At 41.0% G+C, this 20,849-nt stretch overlaps 1 protein-coding gene across 4 annotated transcripts in view; it reads right to left on the minus strand.

Moving 5' to 3' along the window:
- RGS22 (regulator of G protein signaling 22) overlaps nt 1-20,849 on the minus strand; it is a 194,574-nt gene that overhangs the window by 104,405 nt on the left and 69,320 nt on the right. For 3 of the 4 annotated variants that reach the window (XM_060196009.1, XM_060196011.1, XM_060196008.1), the window contains exons 9-11: nt 20,206-20,367; nt 17,815-17,989; nt 13,061-13,188 (exon numbers count right to left, since the gene is read on the minus strand). In XM_060196009.1, the coding sequence (XP_060051992.1) occupies nt 13,061-13,188; nt 17,815-17,989; nt 20,206-20,367 (465 nt within the window). The remainder of the gene's footprint in view (nt 1-13,060; nt 13,189-17,814; nt 17,990-20,205; nt 20,368-20,849) is intronic. The other variant, XM_060196010.1, reaches the window with a different exon arrangement.

The raw sequence follows: 20,849 nt of genomic DNA on the forward strand, positions 1-20,849 counted from the left end.
GATAGATAAACTAGAACCATTGGACATTTTCAGAGTCATTCATCCCAAGAAACTGGAATACACATTTTACTCAAGTCCACATGGGTCATTCTCAAGGATAGACCATATGTTAGGACACAAAGACAGCATCAGTAAATTCAAGAGCACTGAAATCATCCCTAGCATATTCTCAGACCATAATGGAATTAAACCCTGAACAATCAACAAAAGATTAGTAGTAGTCCCAAAATGTGGAAGCTCAACAGTACACTATTTAACAACTACTGGCTCAAAGAGAAAATAAAAGAAATCAAAATGTTTCAAGAGTTCAATGACAATGAAGACACAAGCTATCAAAATATTTGGGACACAGCTAAGACAGTACTGGGAGGGAAGTTCATAGCCATACAAGCACACATCAAGAAACAAGAAAAAGTACAAATAAACAGCCTGATTGCACATCTTAAAGACCTAAAAGAAGAAGAACAAAATAACCCTAAAGCAACAAGAAAGAGAGAAATAAGTTAGGACAGAAATAAATAACATTGAAAATAAGAAAACCATACAAAAGATCAATGAAAGTAAATGCTGGTTCTTCAAAAGACTGAACAAAATCAACAAAGCTTTAGGAAGACCCAGAAAACAAAAAAAGGAGAAGACCCAAATAAGTCGGATCATAAATGAAAGAGGAGATATCACAACAGACACCTCAGAAATTCAAGATATCATGTGAGGCTTCTATGAACAACTATATGCCACCAAGCTAGAGAACCTGGAAGAAATGGACAATTTCCTAGATACCTATGAACTTCCAAAATTAAGTAAAGAGGAACCAGATAACATGAACAGGTCCATAACAGCTAATGAAATTGAAACAGTTATCAAAAACCTTCCCCAAAATAAAAGTCCTGGACCAGATGGCTTTACAAATGAATTCTAAAAAACCTTCAAAGAAGAACTAATACCTCTACTTTTAAAAGTCTTCTAGAAATTTAACTAAAATATGCCTACTAGCTATCCACAAAATGGAGGACCGCCCAACTCTTCATCTGCACTATTCCTGCCCTTATGTCCATGATTGGTCAGCAATTTGTTTGGTTTTATATGCTAACTCTCTTGTCAACCACCAAATTCCAGATGCTATCATTATGCCGACCAGACTTCTCTGGACAGACAACCCCACCAATATGTCCTAGAGCTCCGCTTCTCCATAGCCCTTCCCCACTGGGGAAAGAGAGAGACAGGCTGGGAGTATGGATCGATCTGTCAACGCCCACGTTCAGCGGGGAAGTAATTACAGAAACCTTCAACCTTCAACCTTCTGCATCCCACAATGACCTTGGGTCCATACTCCCAGAGGGGTAAAGATTAGGAAAACTATGAGGAGGAGGGCATGGGATACAGAGTTCTGGTGGTGGAAATTGCGCCAAGCTGTACCCCTCTTATCATATGGTTTTGTCATTGTTTCCTTTTTATAAATAAAAAATTTTAAAAGAAAGAAAAAAAAGTATTCCAGAAAAGTGAAGACACTGGAATACTCCCTTCCAGCTTCTATGAAGCCAACATCACTCTGATACCAAAAGCAGACAGGGACACAACCAAAAAAGAAAACTACAGACCAATATCTCTGATGAACATAATTGCTAAAATATTGAACAAAATTCTAGCCAACTGGATACAGCAGTATATTAAAAAGATTTTTCATCATGACCAAGTGGGGTTTATCCCAGGCATGCAAGGTTGGTTTAATATATGTAAATCAATAAATGTGATCCACCACATCTGTAAAAGCAAGACCAAAAAACCACATGGTCATATCAATAGATGCAGAGAAAGCCTTTGACAAAATGCAACATTCCTTTATGATCAAAAAGCTACAAAAAAAAAAAGAAAAGATGGAAATTTCCTGAAGATAATAGTCTATATATAGCAGACCTACAGCCAACATCATACTGGAAGCATTTCCCCTCAGATCAGGTACTAGACAGGGCTGACCACTATCACCATTACTATTCAACATAGTGTTGGAAGTTCTTGCCATAGCAATCAGGCAGGAGCAAGGAATTAAAGGGATACAGCTTGAAAGAGAAGTCAAACTCTCCCTATTTGCAGATGACATGATAGTATACATAGAAAAACCAAAGGAATCCAGCAAGAAGTTTTTGGAAATCATCAGGCAACACAGTAAGATGTCAGGCTACAAAATTAATATTCAAAAGTCAGTGGCATTCCTCTATGCAAACACTAAGTTTGAAGAAGTTGAAATCCAGAAATCAATTCCTTTTACTATAGCAACAAAAAACAATAAGATATCTAGGAATAAACCTAACCAAAGAAGTGAAAGACTTGTATACTGAAAATTATGAGTCACTACTCAAGAAAATTGAAAAGGACACAAAGAAGTGGAAAGATATTCCATGTTCATGGGTTGGAAGAATTAACAACATCAAAATAAATATACTACGCAGAGCCATATACAAATTTAATGTTATCCCCATCAAGATCCCAACCACATTCTTTAGGAAAATAGAACAAATGCTAAAAATGTTTATCTGCAACCAAGAAAGACCTAAAATTGCCAAAACAATTTTGAGAAGAAAGAACAGAACTGGAGGCATCATACTCCCAGATCTCAAATTGTATTATAGGGCCGTTGTCATCAAAACTGCTTGGTACTGAAACATGAATAGACACACTGACCAATGGAATAGTACTGAGAGCCCAGAAGTAAGCAACCACACCTATGGACACCTAATCTTTGACAAAGATGCCCAGACTATTAAATGGGGAAAGATGAGTCTCTTCAACAAATGGTGTTGGAAACAATGGGTTGAAACATGCAGAAGAATGAAACAACCACTGTATTTCACCAAACACAAAAGTAAATTCCAAGTGGATCAAGGACTTGGATGTGAAACCAGAAACTATCAGATATTTAGAGGAAAATGTTGGCAGACCTCTTTTATGTTTAAATTTTAAAGACATCTTCAATGAAATTAATCCAATTACAAAGAAGACTAAGGCAAGCATAAACTTATGGGACTACATCAAATTAAAAGTCCTCTGCACAGCAAAAGAAACCAATCCCCCTACCAAAAGACCTCTCACAGAATGGGAGAAGATCTTTACATGTGATACATCAGACAAGAGTTTAATAACCAAAATATACAAAGAGCTTGTCAAACTCAAAAAGAAAACAAATAACCCCATCCAAAAATGGGGAGAGGACATGGACAAAATATTCACCACAGAAGAGATCCAAAAGGCTGAGGTGAAAAAATGCTCCAAGTCTTTGATTGTCAGAGAAATGCAAATAAAGACAACAACGAGATATCACTTCACTCCTGTGAGAATGTCTTACATCAAAAATGGTAACAGCAGCAAATGCTGAAGAGGGTGTGGGGTCAAAGTAACCCTCCTGTGCTGCTGGTGGGAATGTCAATTGGTCCAACCTCTGTGGAGAACAGTCTGGAGAACTCTCACAAGGCTAGTAATAGACCTACCCCTATGATCCTGCAATTCCTCTCCTGAGGATGTATCTTTAGGAACCCAACAAACCCATCCAAAAAGATCTGTGTACACATATGTTCTTAGCAGCACAATTTGTAATAGCCAAAACCTGGAAGCAACCCAGGTGTCCCACAACAAATGAATGGCTGAGCAAGTTGTGGTATATATATGCTGGGAAATTGTGCCGATGCAGTCACATCTGCCATATTGTCCCCTTAGGCTACTGCTAGTTCCCGCGAGAGTTGGGACATTCTCGGAGTGCCTGTTCAGCCATGTTGTGCCCTCAGAGCATTGTCTATATCCCCGCGATATTTGGAGTGCTTTGGTTACTCCTCCCCCCTCCCATTCTCAGGAGAGTTATTATCCTATCCTGGAGTGCTATGGTGGTTACTCCTCCCCCTTCCCATTCTCATGAAAGCTGCTCCTATAAAAGCCTTTCTTCTTCCGCACCTCACTCTCTTGCCAGTGCTCCACGCCGGTGTTCAGACGCAGGAAAGGTTACTTCGTGAGGCGGCCATTTTCGCTACCTCCACATGGCCCAACCTGCCTCTCTAGCACCCAACTCTGAGGTGCCAGTCCAAATAAAGATTTGTGTTTCCTCTTCGCTCTGGACCCCCTCTCTCTCTTCTCTGCGGCCCGCGCACAACAACATCTGGCACCCGACGTGTCCTGCACTCACGCCCGGCCTGAGGTCCAGAAAAGCCGCCCAGATACAGGTAAGTGGCAGCTGCCTGACTCTGTGGCCCTGCATTTCCCTCCACCATGGGATTTTTTCCGTTTTATGAGGTGTCCCAGACATTCTATCCTTCTCTCCTGGGTCAGGCTTTCGATCTCAGAGACACTTTAATTTTCGCTACACCGTGGGTTCTCATGGCTATATTTACTATTTTCAGGATATGTACAAGGCCTCCTGCCAAAAGGTTAAGTGACCTTGAGGCTGAGATACGGGAGTTAAAGGATATTTGCTTAAGACTTAAACACCCTAAGCAATCTGCAGTCAGCCCCAAAACCGCTGCCTCCGGAGACACGTGTTCGGTTTCTCCTGCGGCAGCTTCCGCTTCCACAACCCCTCACCCCACTGCCCCTGGAGACACGTGTCTGCTTTCTTCTGCAGCTTCTGCTCCTTTGACCCCTCCCCCAGCTGTCTGCACAGACAGGGCTTTGGTTTCTCTTGCTGCAGCTTCCGCTTCTTTGATTCCTCCCCCTGCTAATACCTCATCATTAAGAGACCCTGTGGCTTCCTCTCCTTCGACTCCTCCCCCTGCTGACACCTCATCATTAAGAGACCTTGTGGCTGAGATACGAGAGTTAAAGGATATTTTTTTCATCATTTAGGGACCTTAAACCATTTGCAGTCCACCCTCAGAGCTCCATCCCCGTAGATACATGTTCAGTTTCCCCTGCCACTACAGCAGTTTCCACGGTACCTTCCACTTCTGTAGATCTCTCCCCAGTATCATCAAACCAAATCCACACCTTCCCGGTAAATGTGGCCCCAACTAGACAAAATCCTCAGGTGTGGCACCCATACTCCTCTAAAGGAGTCAGAGAACTCTGACAAGTGGTCAGGGAAGATGGAATTCATGCTCCATGGATTAAGTCCATTTTAAGGAGTTTTTACCAGCACCTCAACACCCCCCAGGACTGGAAAGACCTGGTTTGTGCTGCACTCCCAGACCCCCTCTACCTACAATGGACAGCATACTTCTGTGATGAATGCTCTAGACAATCTCAGGAAAATAGTAACAAACAGCATGGAATTTTGATGCATTGTTTGGAGCAGGAGAGTTTGAATATGGAACTCAACAGGCAAAAGCCAAGTTCCCAACCGGTTATTTTGAACAGGTACGCATCTGCACAACACAAGCATGGGAAAGATTAACCCCAACCACAGTAGAGTCCTCAGTCCCTATTAACTCTCTTTGCCAAAACACTGATGAAACCTTAGCAAATTTCATCTCAAGGGTGAGGCAAACCTTAGAGAGAAAGGTTTATAATCCTGAAATCCTCTCTTTACTCCTGCGTTTTTTGTCTGGGGTGGCATGATACCACAATTCCGCCAGGCATGCCTTAGTCTTAAACACCTCCATCCAGATAATTGGATTTTAGCGACACAGGAACTTACATCAGGCAATTATGGGGCACCTGCTACGACACAGGTTTATGCAGTTACCCCACATAATCAAAACAGGGCCTGCTTTCAGTGCGGTCGCCAAGGGCATTGGCGTAACCAATGTCCAGATAAGCTGCGACCACACCTCCAGTTAGTGCTACCACGCCTCCAGTCAGGGCAATCCCGCCTCCAGTCAGGGCAATCCCACCTCCAATCAGGGCAACCCCGGCTTCAGTCAGGGAGCCAGAAGCCACGTACGGTCTGTCCAAGATGTCGTAAAGGGTTTCATTGGAAGAGAGATTGTTGGTCAAATTTTCACAAAGATGGCACGCCCCTGAATGGTACAAATTTGGGGCCTGAGATTTTGTGGACCACTCCTGTTTTAGAATGAGGTCACCCTTCTATGACAGTAAGGATTGGCAATATTCCTTTTAAATGTTTGATTGACACGGGAGCAGAAAAGACGATTTTAAGGCAAGCAGAGGTTCCCCAAAATTGGGAAGTCCTCCCTGGTCCTAGTATACATGGAGTAGGAGGGGTGACCCCATCATTTCACACATGAGATTCGCTCATGTGGGAAGACCCGGAAGGTTCTACCGGACACTTCCGCCCTTTGGTAGCTAATATTAGCACCAGCCTACTGGGCAGGGATATTCTGGAATGTCTTGATGTTAGGATATCCACAGATGCCTCTGCAGAGTGTAAAACTCGCTCCCGCAAGACCAGATCTAATCAGCACCCACAATACTAAATGCCACTGTTCGTAGCCAAACACCCCGCTTAAGGTGGCTTTCTAATGAGCCTGTCTGAGTGGAACAGTGGCCCTTTACCTAGGGATAAACTAGAAATTTTAAAAGAGCTCATCCAAGAGCAGTTGTCCTTGGGACACATTCGTCATTCTCGAAGCCCATGGAATACTCCTGTCTTTGTGATTAAAAAGCGCTCAGGAAAATGGTGCGGTTAATAAAACCATGATCTCCATGCGGTTAATAAAACCAAGCAGGTCTGGGGCTCCCCCCAAAGGGGTTTGCCTCTTGCTTCTGCAATTTCCACAGGAATTCCAATCATAGCTATTGATATACAAGATTGTTTTTTCTCTATTGCCTTGCATCCACAAGATTGTAAACATTTTGCCTTCTCTGTTCCTTCTATTAATAACGCCAGCCCTGCTGACAGATTTGAATGGGTGGTGCTGCCCCAGGGCATGGCCAATAGTCCTACAATTTGTCAAGAGGCTGTTAAATCTGCCCTTTTTCCATATATCAATAAGGGCCTTAATGTTTTTCATTACATGGATGACGTATTAATATGGGGAAAATCAGATACAGATCTCTATGCCTTACGTGGTTTTCTCATTCCTGCATTAAAGAAAAGCGGCCTTAATGTGGCTCCTGAGAAGATACAGCTAATTCCTCCAATATCTTTTTTAGGTTCAGAGATTTCTTTAACGCAAATTCGTCCCTTAAAACCTAATGTCACCTTTCCTTCTAACCTTACTCTTGCTTCTTTACAAAGTTTTCTAGGAAATTTAAATTGGCTTAGGCAGTATCTCTATCTGCCTACAAGTTGCCTCCAACCACTATTTGACCTGTTGAAAGGAAACAAACAGCCCTCCTCAAAACGTAAGTTAACTCCCGAGGCCTCCTCAGCACTGGAAAGGGTTAACCAGGCCCTCCAGGACATGCACCTTGTTCGATTCTCCCCCTCCTCTCCAGTAAACCTTCTCATCTTTAACTCTACCCCCACAGTAGTAGGGGCATTGTGGCAGAACCATGGGATTCTTGAGTGGCTTCACACGCCAGTAGGAGGAGCTCCAAGACTTCTCACTGAGATAGACACGTTAGCATTCATGGTTCGCCAAGGGAGAAATAGGTCTGTGCAGGTCTTAGGGAAAGAACCAGATTTAATTATTCTGCCCTTTTCTCTCACAGATACAGAGTGGCTCGTACGCCATCATTCCCGCTTTGCCATAAGCTTTGTGGGGTTTCCAGGACAAATAGATAACCATTTTCCTTCTAACAAATTGATAGCTTATTTACCTCTTTTGCCTCTACTAGCACCTAAACTTTTCTCTCAAGATCCCATTCCTTCTGCTCCAACAGTCTTCACTGATGGTGGAAAAAAGGGAGCTGCTGCTCTCATATATTACCCGGACAAACAACCCCCTAAACCTCTCTTTACTGAGCTTCCTGAGAATTCCCTTCAGTACAAAGAACTTTATGCTGTTTTCCTTGCATTAAAAGCTGTACCAGAATCCTTTAACCTTTTTTCTGACAGTGTGTATACTGTTGACTTACTTCCATGGCTTGCTCGTTCTTATGTGAAAATTGATGACAACCCACTTTCCCCTCTCTTGATTCAAATCGCCTCTATGCTCTCTTCTCGAACCCAACCACTATATATTCAGCACCTTCGTTCCCACAGCCCTCTTCCTGGTTCCCTGTCTGAAGGGAATGCTGCAGCTGACCGCCTTGCCTCCACAGGAGTTCTCCTAGTCTCTGTCTCTGATCCTGCTGATTTCCATTCTCTAACCCATGTTAATCTTAAAGGCCTTTGAGCTCGATTTCCTGATGTTCCTTTACCACAGTTAAAACATATCCTAGCTACATACTCTTCCCGTGAAAGTCCCATAAAAACACCTGCTATTCAGACCCTTGGTGTTAACCCCCGAGGCTTAAAAGCTAATGCTATTTGGCAAACTGATGTCACCCACATACCAAACTTTGGCAAACAAAAATATGTGTTTGTCTCAATTGGTACCTTTTCTAAATTTATGTGGGCAACAGCTCATACAGGAGAAAGCTCTAAAAAGCTTATAAGCCATATGCTCTGTTTTGCTGTGATGGGCTTACCTCTTCAACTGAAAACTGACAATGGACCTGTGTTTATCAGCAAACAATGTAAAGATTTTTGTTCCCTCTGGAACATTACTCATACCACAGGCATTCCCTATAATCCACAGGGACAAGGCATTGTCGAGAGGGCCCATCAAACCCTTAAGGCTCAATTAAATAAAGTTAAAGGAGGAATGTACCCCCCCCCCAATATCCAGCTAGCAAAAGCCTTAACTACGTTAAATCTCTTTCATATTTACAATAACTCGGACTTACCTCCTATTATTCTTCACTGGCAAACACCATCTACTCTCCCATCTATTAAGGTCAAATGGAAAGACCCACTTAATAAAATTTGGAAAGGGCCTGACCCTCTATTGACCATGGGGAGAGGTTTTGCATGCATTTTCCCACATAATTACTCTAAACCTGTCTGGGTTCCTGCCCGCCATGTCCGACAATACCCTCATGATGGCACTATTATCCCTGAAGAACAAGAAATACAAGAGGACTAGCCGCAGGATACATCCAGGATCCATAATATGACATGGCAGAACCTACAAAAGTTGGCTCACAGAGCCCTCTCTCCTACCCCTTCCCTGAATGTCTTATGTTATAACTGACCAGTTGTGTTTTGTGAGTGAGTGTGTTGAATGACCAAAAATTTTCGTATGACCCATCTGCTCAGAGTACTCTAAATGTTAAAACCATTGTCACTAACATGCGTTAACTCTCTAAGTAACCTGAGTCTGTTTATAGTCCAAAGTCAATTATAGTAAACCTCTAACTTGTTACAAGTTTTATTTTTTTTCACAAGTAAGTGATTACAGCTACCAAGCCTTCATATGAGGAATCATCTGTTCACATGGTAAGGTATTAAACTGTAAGAAGTTCCTCCATATCCAACCTATGTGAATTAACAACATTCACATATTCTTGTACACTTAACTGGTGTATCTTGTCTTGCCACCATAGGCCTGCCTTTGTCAGTCAACAATTTAAAGATGTTTCCCTTTATAACATCACCCATGCCACGGACATCCTTTACTACCCCCAAAGACAAATGGCTGTTCCCCTGGACATCACATCCACTGACTGCTTCCCTTAGACTTAAGATATGATCCCACCTCTTCATACCAATGGATACATTCCCCTTCCTTAACTGTCTACCCTTAGTTGTGGGACCCTAGCTTGTTTTACTTCTTCTGCTCACAATAGGTCCTATAATTCTTTTTTTTCCAACATTTTAATTTATTTATTAATGAGAAAGAGAGGAGGAAAGAGAAAGAACCAGATATCTTTCTGGTACATGTGCTGCCAGGGATCGAACTTGGGACCTCACGCTTGAGAGTCTAACGCCTTATCCACTGCGACACCTCCCAGACCATGGTCCTATAATTCTTAACAAGCTCATGGCCTTTTTGTGGCAACAGATTGATGCCATAAAGATGCAACCTATACAAACTCACTATCATAGGCTGGACATGGCAGAATATTGAGTTGCTGTGGAGGATTTGCCCCCCTCCATCAGAACGTCCACCATGTAGAGGGCTGGCTAGCCAATTATGGGTAAGAGGAAACTAGTGCTATCCAGTCAACCTAAGACAGGGCACCTGGTACTACTGGGCAAAAATGACTAGGTGTTCCAATGACGGGTAAGACGGAAGGCTGATCCCCAACCTAAGACAGGCACAGTCCACCCTTCCACAAAACAAAGTCTGCCAAACATCAAAACATGATATAAGACAGAGGGAAATGGGAGCCACATGTGCCCTCAAGGTTGCTATTGGCATGGCCATAGAGTTTATGTTAAAAGATAGTTCCTGGGAATCGGGCAGTGGCGCAGCGGGTTTAGCGCAGGTGGGGCTAAGTGCAAGAACTGGCTTGAGGATCCCAGTTTGAGCCCCCGGCTCCTCACCTGCAGGGGAATCACTTCACGGGCGGTGAAGCAGGTCTACAGGTGTCTTTCTCTCCCCCTGTCTTCCCTTCCTCTTTCCATTTCTCTCTGTTCTATCCAACAACCATAATATCAGCAATAACAACAATATAATTACAATAAAACAACTAGGGCAACAAAAGGCAAGATACCAAAAAAAAAAAAAAAAAGGGATAAGATAGTTCCTGCTTCCCTACACCTTAGAGTCTTTGTTAAAAGATAAGTTCTTTTTCCCCATGAATATATAATAATAAATGAATAGGAAAGATACATCCCACAATACTCAGTTGGCTAAGGCACCAAACCTCTTTTTCTATAAAGCATTCAAATCAGATGCCCTACTAACCACGAGCCTTTCTTCTTCCGCACCTCGCTCTCTTGCCAGCGCTTCACTCCGGTGTTCAGATGCAGGAAAGGTTACTGCATGAGGTGGCCATTTTCGCTACCTCCACATGGCCCAACCTGCCTCTCTAGCACCCAACTCTGAGGTGCCAGTCCAAATAAAGATTTGTGTTTCCTCTTCGCTCCGGACCCCCTCTCTCTCTTCTCTGTGGCCCGCGCACAACAACATATATACACAATGGAACACTACTCAGCTATAAGAAAATGGTGATTTCACCGTTTTCAGCCCATCTTGGATGGAGCTTGAAAAATTCATGTTAAGTAAAATAAGTCAGAAACAGAAGGATGAATATGGGATGATCTCACTCTCAGGCAGAAGTTGAAAAACAAGATCAGAAGAGAAAACACAAGTAGAACCTGAACTGGAATTGGCATATTGCACCAAAGTAAAAGACTCTGGGGTGGGTGGTGGGGGGAAGGGAGAATACAGGTCCAAGAAGGATGACAGAGGACCTAGTGGGGGTTGTATTGTTATATGGAAAACTGAGAAATGTTATGCATGTACAAACTATTGTATTTACTGTCTAATGTAAAACATTAATTCTCCAATAAAGAATTTTAAAAAAAGAAAAAGTAAAATACTTAGAAGTAATAATAATAATGAGGGCCAGGTGGTGGTGCACCTGATTGAACACACGTTACAATGTGTAAGGACCTGGGTTCAAACTCCCAGTCCCACCTGTAGGGGGAAAGCTTTGTGAGTGGTGAAGCAGTGTTGCAGGTGTCTCTTTGGCTTTTCCACCCCCTTCCCTCTAGATTTCTGGCTGTCTCTATCCAATAAATTAATAAATATAATTTAAAATTTTTAAATGCATAATAAAAAATTCTCCCAATGACATTTAACTATCAGTTTGACTCATGTAATCATTATACTTAATTTTCTAAGGAGTAATCCATGAAACACTACTGACAAATTAAAAGGAATAGGATATGAATAAATAAAACAGTAGGATTACACTGCATGAGTATGTTTTAGAATGAAAATGACCACACCATGAAAGAACTTTGAAAACATTTTGCTAGATGAAAGAAGCTACACACGAAGGCCAAATTCAAGATGTCATTTATATGAGATGGCGACAATAGAAAGCAGATAAGTGGTTCTCAAGGGAAAGCAGGGACAGAGAAGTGATTGTTAAAAGGGGTGATAAAATATTCTGGAACTACATAGTGTTGATAGTTGTACAGATTTGTGAGTATAGTAATAAATCACTGAACATGATTAAATCAATGAAGTCTTATGTTTTGCGAATTTTACCTCAAAATAGTAGTTATTTATTAAACAAAAAAAACTACTCATCAGTAAAGTCTATAGCAAAACCAGTATCAAAGGGTGTTCTGTTTTTCAGGCTAACAGAAATAACCCCATTTAAAATAAACAATAAAAGAATATATATGTAGACAGATCTAAATGAACAAAATTATACACTATATAAAATGACACTGTAATTGAGTCTTACGGGTTTCCAGCTTGAGAAACATTGGCTTACTGCTTAGAGCAAAAGAAGAATTAGAAGGAATTTTAATGTGTTTTTTAAAATTATTACCTTTATTTATTTATTGGATAGAGATCGTCAGAAATGGAGAGGGGAGAGAGAGATAGAGAGACACCAGCAGTCCTGCTTCACCACTCGTGAAGCTTTCCCCTTGCAGGTGGGGACCAGGGGCTTGAACCAGGGTCCTTGGGCACTGTAACATGTGTGATCAACCAGCTGCACCACCACCTGGCCCCATTTATATATATTTTTTATTTTACAGTTCACAAGAGGTTAGAGGGCAGAGGCACCATCTCTCTAAAAGTACTAAACTCTGGAGTTCTACCAACTTAAGAGTAAGCAAGGAAAGCATAACCCTTTTATGTCTATTGCTGTAGCATAAGAACGCACATAAAAGAGAGCTGGGTGGTGGCGCAGCGAGTTAAGCGCAGGAGGCGCAAAGCACAAGGACCCGCATAAGGATCCCAGTTTGAGCCCCCGGCTCCCCACCTGCAGGGGAGTCACTTCACAGGCGGTGAAGCAGGTCTGCAGGTGTCTCTCTTTCTCTCCCCCTCTCTGTCTTCCCCTCCTCTCTCCATTTCTCTCTGTCCTATCCAACAATAACGACATCCATAACCACAACGTTAAACAACAAGGGCAACAAAAGGGAAAATAAATACAGAAGTAAATATAAAAATTTTTAAAAAGAACTCACATAAAAAACAGTATGCTGGTTTCCAATGTCTATTGAACTCTTCAAAAGTCTTGCTATTCAAAAAAAGCAATTGTTAAGTAAAAAAGTTGAACCTACCTTTTCTCAATAACATCCTTAGGAAAAACTGCATACAAAGACTCATTCTTTGAAGATCTCTGAATTGCAGTTTTTACTCTAGGTAACTTCTTGGAAGATTTAGGAGGTAATAGATTTGATTCTTCTTTCTAAAAAAAAAAAAGAGACATTAAAATGATAAATGTACATGTACCTCATATTTGTTTTTGATGACTACCACCTACTATGCTTCTGACTAAAATAAAAGCACTTTTGTCTAATTCCCATTTTTATGCAACCAGCAGGCCAAAACTCAACAGCTATTTATACTATTAAAAAAGCAAAGGTCAAAGGTATGTATGCTTTTACTCCCATCATTGTGAAAGAATAGTCTCACAGAAGTACATAGATGAAATTTTCTTCGTTCTATAGGTGTGTGTGTGTGTGTGTGTGTGTGTGTGTGTGTGTGTGTGTGTGTGTGTGTGTGTTGGGGGCCAGTTGGAAGATGGAAGTGATAGGGTGAGAAAAGGAAACTGGGATTTCATTGCTCCAGAAGATAAGGTCTATTATCTTAATATAATTATTTTCTTCAATGTTAGGAAATTTTATTTTCATGGTTACTAGTCATATTCTTTTTTTTTTCAGTGATTTAATAATGATAGACAAGACATGGGATAAGAGGAGTACAATTCCACACAATTCCCACCACCAGAGTTCCATATCCCATCCCCTCCACTGGAAGCTTCCCTATTTTTTTTTTCATCCCTCTGGGAGTATGGACCGAAGATCTTTATGGGGTACAGAAGGTGGGAGGTCTGGCTTCTGTAATTGCTTCTCTGCTAGACATGGGTGTTGGCAGGTCGATCCACACTCCCAGCCTGTTTCTATCTTTCCCTAGTGGGGCAGGGCTCTGGGGAGGTGGGGTTCCAGGGTACATTGGTGAGGCTGTCTGCCCAGAATAGTCAGGGTGGCATCATGGTAGCATTTGCAGCTTGGTGGTTGGAAAGCACTAAGATATAAAGCAGAACACATTGTTCATATTATTCACATTCTTGTTCTTTATGGTAAAAGTTAACTTGGAAAATATAGTATAAACACATGGCATCAAAAAAATAGCTCACCAGGGGCTGGGCAGCAGTGCACCAGGTTAAGTGCACATAGTACAAAGCACAAGGAACCCTGTAAGGATCCCGATTTAAGCCCCTGGCTCCCCATCTGCAAGAGGGTTGCTTCAAAGTGGTGAAGCAGGTCTGCAAGTGTCTATCTTTCTCTCCTCCTCTCTATCTTCCCTGCCTCTCTCAATTTCTTTCTGTCCTATCCAATAATAATAATAATAATAATAATAATAAAAGGGAAAAAATGGCCTCCAGGAGCAGTGGATTCATAATGCCAGTACCAAGCCCCAATGATAACCCTAGGAGCAAAAAAAAAAAAAAAAAAAGATAGCTCACTTGGTAGATGTTGAAAAACAAGATCAGAAGAGAAAACACAAGTAGAACCTCAACTGGAATTGGCATATTGCACCAAAGTAAAAGACTCTGGGGTTAGTGGGGGTGAGGTGGGGCGGGGGGGGAATACAGGTCCAAGAAGGATGACAGAGGATCTAGTGGGGGTTGTATTGTTATAGGGAAAACTGAGAAATGTTATGCATGTACAAACTATTGTATGTACTGTTGAATGTAAAACATTAATTCCCCAATAAAGAAATTAAAAAAAATATGTTGTGGTGTAGCACAGACTTTGGGAGGTAATTAGCAAAAGGCTGATGAATGTAATAAGCATACAGCTGACCTCCACCTATGAGCATAGTACAAACTTTTGCAAAGCCACAAGGGATTGTGGGTGTGTCCTAACTTATTTAAGTGTGCTCCAGGCAGATGTTGGACTCTTTTCAGGCTCCCTGCTTTCCTGTGCACTTGTGGTGTCCGCCATAGCTACTTCTCCTGGGAACTAAACGTGTAACTGAGCTAGCTTAGCCAGTAAACTTAGCTTTAAGACTCTCTTCTACAGCCATAATGAATAACCTATGTCTCTGCCAATAATCACTTGCTTACCTTGCTGTACCTAAAATATATAGTTCCGTACTGCTGTACCGCCATGTGATGAATCTTTGATTGTCTTAAACCTATGCCAAGTTATGCTTGCGAAGTCCTTTTATTTTTTAATTACAATACAAATAGTGTGTTGCTTTGCCATGTGGGAGACCAAGGTTTGACCTCAGCCCACACTGCATTGAAAGAAGCTTCCTATCTGTCTGTTTCTCTGTCTATCTTATCTCTCTCTCTCTCTCTCTGTCTCTCTGTCTCTCTCCCCCTCTCCCTCTGGTATTGCTTATAGTACTCCCATACCAGGGCTCAAACCTAGGGTCTTGCATGTGGCAAGGTATTCCCTCTATTGGGTGAGTTATATACAAGTCCCAAGGAATGTTGGGTTTTTCATATATATGTATATTTATTTGTTTTTTTTATTATTATTATTTTTGCCATCAGGGTTATTGTTGGGGCTCAGTGTCTACACTATGAATCTACCACCACTCTGGGAAGCTATTTTTTTCTTTTTTGTTTTTATTACATAGGACAGAGAGAATTTGAGAGGGCGTGGGGAAGATAGGGAGAGAGAGAAAGACACCTGAACACCTGCTTCACCACTTGTGAAGCTCCCACCCAATAGGTGGAGAACAGCAGCTCAGACCCTGGTCCTTGTGCATGCCCAAGAAATGTTTGAACTTGGTGACTGGGTCAATATATTACGCAAGATATTGGGAGGAATAGATTTATCACTGAAGTGAAACCCCAAAATGCCACAAATTCAAGGAAGGCAATGTAAATATGAAAACAAGATGTAAGAAACCATCCGTGTACTACAGTGACAATCCATCAAGTGAGTAAGTGGCAGCATCAATGGATACATGGAGTAAGAGTGGAACAGTAGATGCAGTGCGCCCTGGATTGCCCATGGTGTGTTCAAAAACAGTGAAGTCAGGCAGGGGGATGGAGTAGATTGGAGATGAGTGGGGTTAAGTGATTAGTTGGGGCATATACAGTTAGTTATATAAAGACTTTGGAATATATTCTGAGTGAGGAGGGCACCAGACTATTTTGAATAGGCAAATAACATCATCACTTTTTTATCAAAAAAAATTATACAGGGTATACTGCACCAAAGTAAAGGACATTTGGGTTGGGGGTGAGGTGGGAAGAAGTGTCCAGGTCCTGAAACATGATGGCAGAGGAAGACCTAGGCAGGGTTTAAAGTGTTATATGGAAAACTGAGAAGTGTTACACAAGTACCAACTACTGTATTTTACTGTTGACTGTAAATCATTAATCCCCCCAATAAAGGAAAAAAAGAAGGAAGGAAGGAAGGCCAAAAAAAAAAGGAAGAGCTGGCAGTTGTCCTCCATGTGTGGCCTCAATATGGCATCTTTGGAATATAAAAGTGCAAAACTGACCCTTGTTATCCAAGACAGAAAGAAACATACTATACATGAATGTACAGCAATGACAATTATGAATGATGATGACTTGGAGCTTCAGTGTGCTAGGTTTTAATCCTTATTCTTAGGTTACTGCTATGTTCTCAATACTGTTGGGTGCTACAGTAGGCAAAGTAGAATATGAAAGTGGAATAAAGCCTGTAAATATATTTCCATGACCAAATAATAGTGTCCAGAAAGAGAGAGAGAGAGAGAAAGAAAACCACCACCTGTGGAGTTTTTCTTGCTATATTCACATGGTGCAAAGGCTCTCACCCAGAGCCTCACATGCAAGGCAAGTGCTCTACTCCTGAGGCAAGTCCTCACACTTCATTTTATTAGACAGTTATTCTTAGAAGCCCTTTACTGCATAAGTGTATGGGTTTCTTTTTGTTGTTATGCAGATGATAACTTACTTAAGTGTAATTATTTTTTTCTTTAATATATATATTCCCTATTTACATGAGAGACGTGGATTCCAGACAGCTTTTATAGTGTGGGAAAACATTTTTTTAAATATTTATTTTATTTATTTATTCCCTTTTTTTTTGGCCCTTGTTGTTTTATTGTTGTAGTTATTATTGTTGTCGTCGTTGTTGGATAAGACAGAGAGAAATGGAGAGAGGAGGGAGAAGACAGAGAGGGGGAGAGAAAGATAGACACCTGCAGACCTGCTTCATTGCCTGTGAAGCAACCCCCCTGCAGGTGGGGAGCCGGGGCTCGAACTGGGATCCTTACGCTGGTCCTTGCGCTTTGTGCCACTTACGCTTAACTCGCTGCCCTACAGCCCGACTCCCTGGAAAACACTTTTAAAGGTAGAAAGGAAAATAAAAAATAGATGGCAAAGCTTATCATCATGAATGCAACTATAATGTATTTTCTAGACTTTTTTCTTTCTAAGAAATGTTTTTATTTATGAGAAAGAGAGAGAGAGTAAAAGAGAAAACCAGAGCATCACTCTGGCAAATGTGGTGCCAGAGTATCTTAAGTTGGGATCTCATGCAAGGGAGACTTATGCTTTCCCCCACACAACTTCCCCAATCATATAGGCCTTTATTTATTTATTTATTTATTTATTTCCACAAGCCATCTGTAAATTTTGTGATTGATTAGTAGTGGATTATAAGACTGTAAGTCTACAGGGTTAGGGTTCCACACCATGTCCACCATCAAAATTCTGGGCCCCCACCTCCCAATGATAACCATTATAGTTCTCATAAAGCCTTGGAGACAGTTTGTTTATTTTTTTTATTTTTTAACTTAAACATGGACATTTACTATTAAGGTAATGAAGAAATCAAAGCATCATTGTAAACCTTACCGGAGCCTCAGTTATCTGTGGAATGCAAGATTTAGGTCTTAATGGCAAAAGGGTGGCCATCTGTGGAAAGGGGTCAATATCCTTCCTGGGTGTCTCTTGACGTAAGTGCCAGAATTTCAGTTTAGCACTAACATTCTTTGTGGAGCATAAATGAGTAACACAGTATCGTGGTGCCCTAGAAGAACAAAAACACACTGAAGTTTAAACTATAAAATGTACCTTGATAACTAAAGGCTTATCCAGCAATACCACTGCTAAGCAAAAGAACATGCTATCACACACAAGAAAAATAACTAATTCTTAAATTCAAAGTTAAGGCTTAAAAATAGATCTTATGGGGGTCACAAGGTGTTCAACTGGAAATAGCACACACTTTACCTGTGTGAGGGCCCAGGTTTGAGTCCCTAACATCATCATAGGTGCCCCATGCACAAGAGCAGAGACAGTTTCGAACAGTGGAGTGCTACTATAGTGTCACTTCTCTTTCTCTCTCTTTTTCTCTCTGTGTCGCTATTTAACTAAAAGGAAAGAAAAGGAGTCTGCCAGACTGGTGGATCTAAACAAGCATAAACCCTGGTGCCACTCCCACAGTCCCCCAAATAGATCACTTTACTAAGTGATCTTAAACTTAGGCAATATTAACTATAAACTTCAGCAATATAAAAATGTTTACACATTTTAATTTTATTTATTTTTCATCCAGGGTTATCACTGGGGCTTGGTGCTGGCACCATGAAGTCACAGCTCCTATTGGTCGATTTTCCCTTCCTATCTTTTTCCCATTCTGTTTGGCAGGACAGAGAGAAATTGAGAGGGGGAAGGGCAACAGAGATGCAGACACCTGAAGACCTGCTTCTCCACTTGTGAGGTGTCCCCGATGCAGGTGGGGAAGTGGGGGCTCGAAGAACTGGGGTCCTTCAGGGTGGGAGTATAGATCGACCTGCCAATGCCCATGTTCAGCAGGGAAGCAATTACAGAAGCCAGACCTTCCACCTTCTGCACCACATAATGATCCCGGGTCCATACTCCCAGAGGGATAAAGAATAGGAAAGCTATCGGGGGACCAGGCAGTGGCGCACCTGGTTGAGTGCACATATTATAGTGCACAAGGACTTGGGTTCAAGCCCTGGTCCCCACCTGCAAGGGGAAAACTTCACGAGTGGTGGAGTAGGGCTGCAGGTGTCTCTCTATCTCTCCTTCTTTCCATCTCCTCCCCTTTCCATCTTCTGGCTGTCTCTTCCAATAAATAAAGATAAAAAATTTTTAAAATACACATATATATATATATATATATATATATATATATATATATATATATATATATTTTAAAAAAGGAAAGGTATCAGGGGAGGGGATGGGATAGGGAATTCTGGTGATGGGAATTGTGTGGAGTTGTACCCCTCTTATCCTATGGTTTTGTCAGTGTTTCCTTTTTATAAATAAAAATTAAAAAACAAAGAACTGGGGTCCTTACACTGGACATGGGTGTTGGGAGGTCAATCCGTACTCCCAGTCTGTTTCTTTTTTCTTTCTTTTTTTTATTTATAAAAAGGAAACACTGACAAAACCATTTTATTAAGTGCTGTAGATGAATAGCAAACTATTTTAAAATGATCACATGAGAATTTTATCAGAACTTAATTACATGTTATTGTTGTTATTGCTATTATTATTATTGCCCCCAGAGTTACTGCTGGGGCTCAGTGCTTGCATGACTCGGGCACTACCGCTGAGCAACCAGAGTAAAACCAGAAAAAAAAACACAGGCACAGTGAACAGCTCACTGATCCTCAGATGGCACACAGTGTCTCTTTCCCTTGCTCACTGTTCCTCCATTCCCATGTGAAATATTACCTCTTCTCTGCACATTTATACTTTCTTTTAATATACTCATTCCACATGTAAATTCCTCCCATCATAGTATTATTATTAAATTTGTCGATGTTTTGCCCTTTTATCCTTCTTAGCACAGCAAAGATACTCAGAAATGTTTATTGAAATCATAAGTCTTTAACATAAGCTACATGTACACTCACATCACACGACAGACAGACACTCAAAGACACACACACAAACCAACTTAATGAGGTATCTTCCATTAAATAGCTAGGCATAGAAGATGCTCACAAAGTTAAAATGGACCTTAGGTACTGCCTAGCCTTATTATGAACTTAAAGTCCTCCAAACACCCAAATTATGTAAAGGAAAAGTAACTTGTGGAAAGCCAAATACATATATGTTCTCATATTTTAATAATTATCTCATTTGAAATTGCCATAGATTGTGTCCATAAAATATAGCATACTATATTTTTATTTAGTACTAATTTTTATTTTTATTTATTTAGTGGAAGAAAAGTTAAATAATTTTGACTCAGATTATTTTTCTTACCAGTACAGAAGTAAGGGCTTTACAACCTCAGACTGAATATTTTTTAAATGTTCTTCATTCCACTGAGATCCATCAAGCAGTTTAAATTTTGATAAAATTTCTGTAGACAAATAGCAGTCTCCACTGCTGACTAGGTAGCATTTTCTCATCTTCTCTAGGTGTCTGAAGTAAAACACATACACTCACACTGATTATTCAAACATATCTGGGCCAGCTAGTGGCATACCCTGTTGAACGCAAACATGAGCATAAGCAGTGAAACTGCAGTACAGGTGTATCTCTATTTCTCTCCCCATCTCCTCCTGCACACTCAATTTCTCTCTTTCCTGTCAAATAAAAAGGTAAAATTTAAAGTCATGTAAATATAAATATATTCATTTCCTTTATTTTCTAAATTTTATTTATAAAAGGGAAATACTGACAAGAACCATAGGATAAGAGGGGTACCACTCCACACAGTTCCTACCACCAGAACTCCGTATCCTATGCCCTCCCTTGATAGCTTTCCTAATCTTTAATCCTCTGGGAGTATGGACCCAAAGTCATTGTGGGATGCAGAAGGTGGAAGGTCTGGCTTCTGTAATTGCTTCCCCACTGAAGACAGGCATTGAGAGGTCTCTTTTCAGCCATCAGGTTCCAGAATA

This window comes from Erinaceus europaeus, chromosome 8 (genome assembly GCF_950295315.1).
Source record: "Erinaceus europaeus chromosome 8, mEriEur2.1, whole genome shotgun sequence".
Taxonomy (NCBI): domain Eukaryota; kingdom Metazoa; phylum Chordata; class Mammalia; order Eulipotyphla; family Erinaceidae; genus Erinaceus; species Erinaceus europaeus.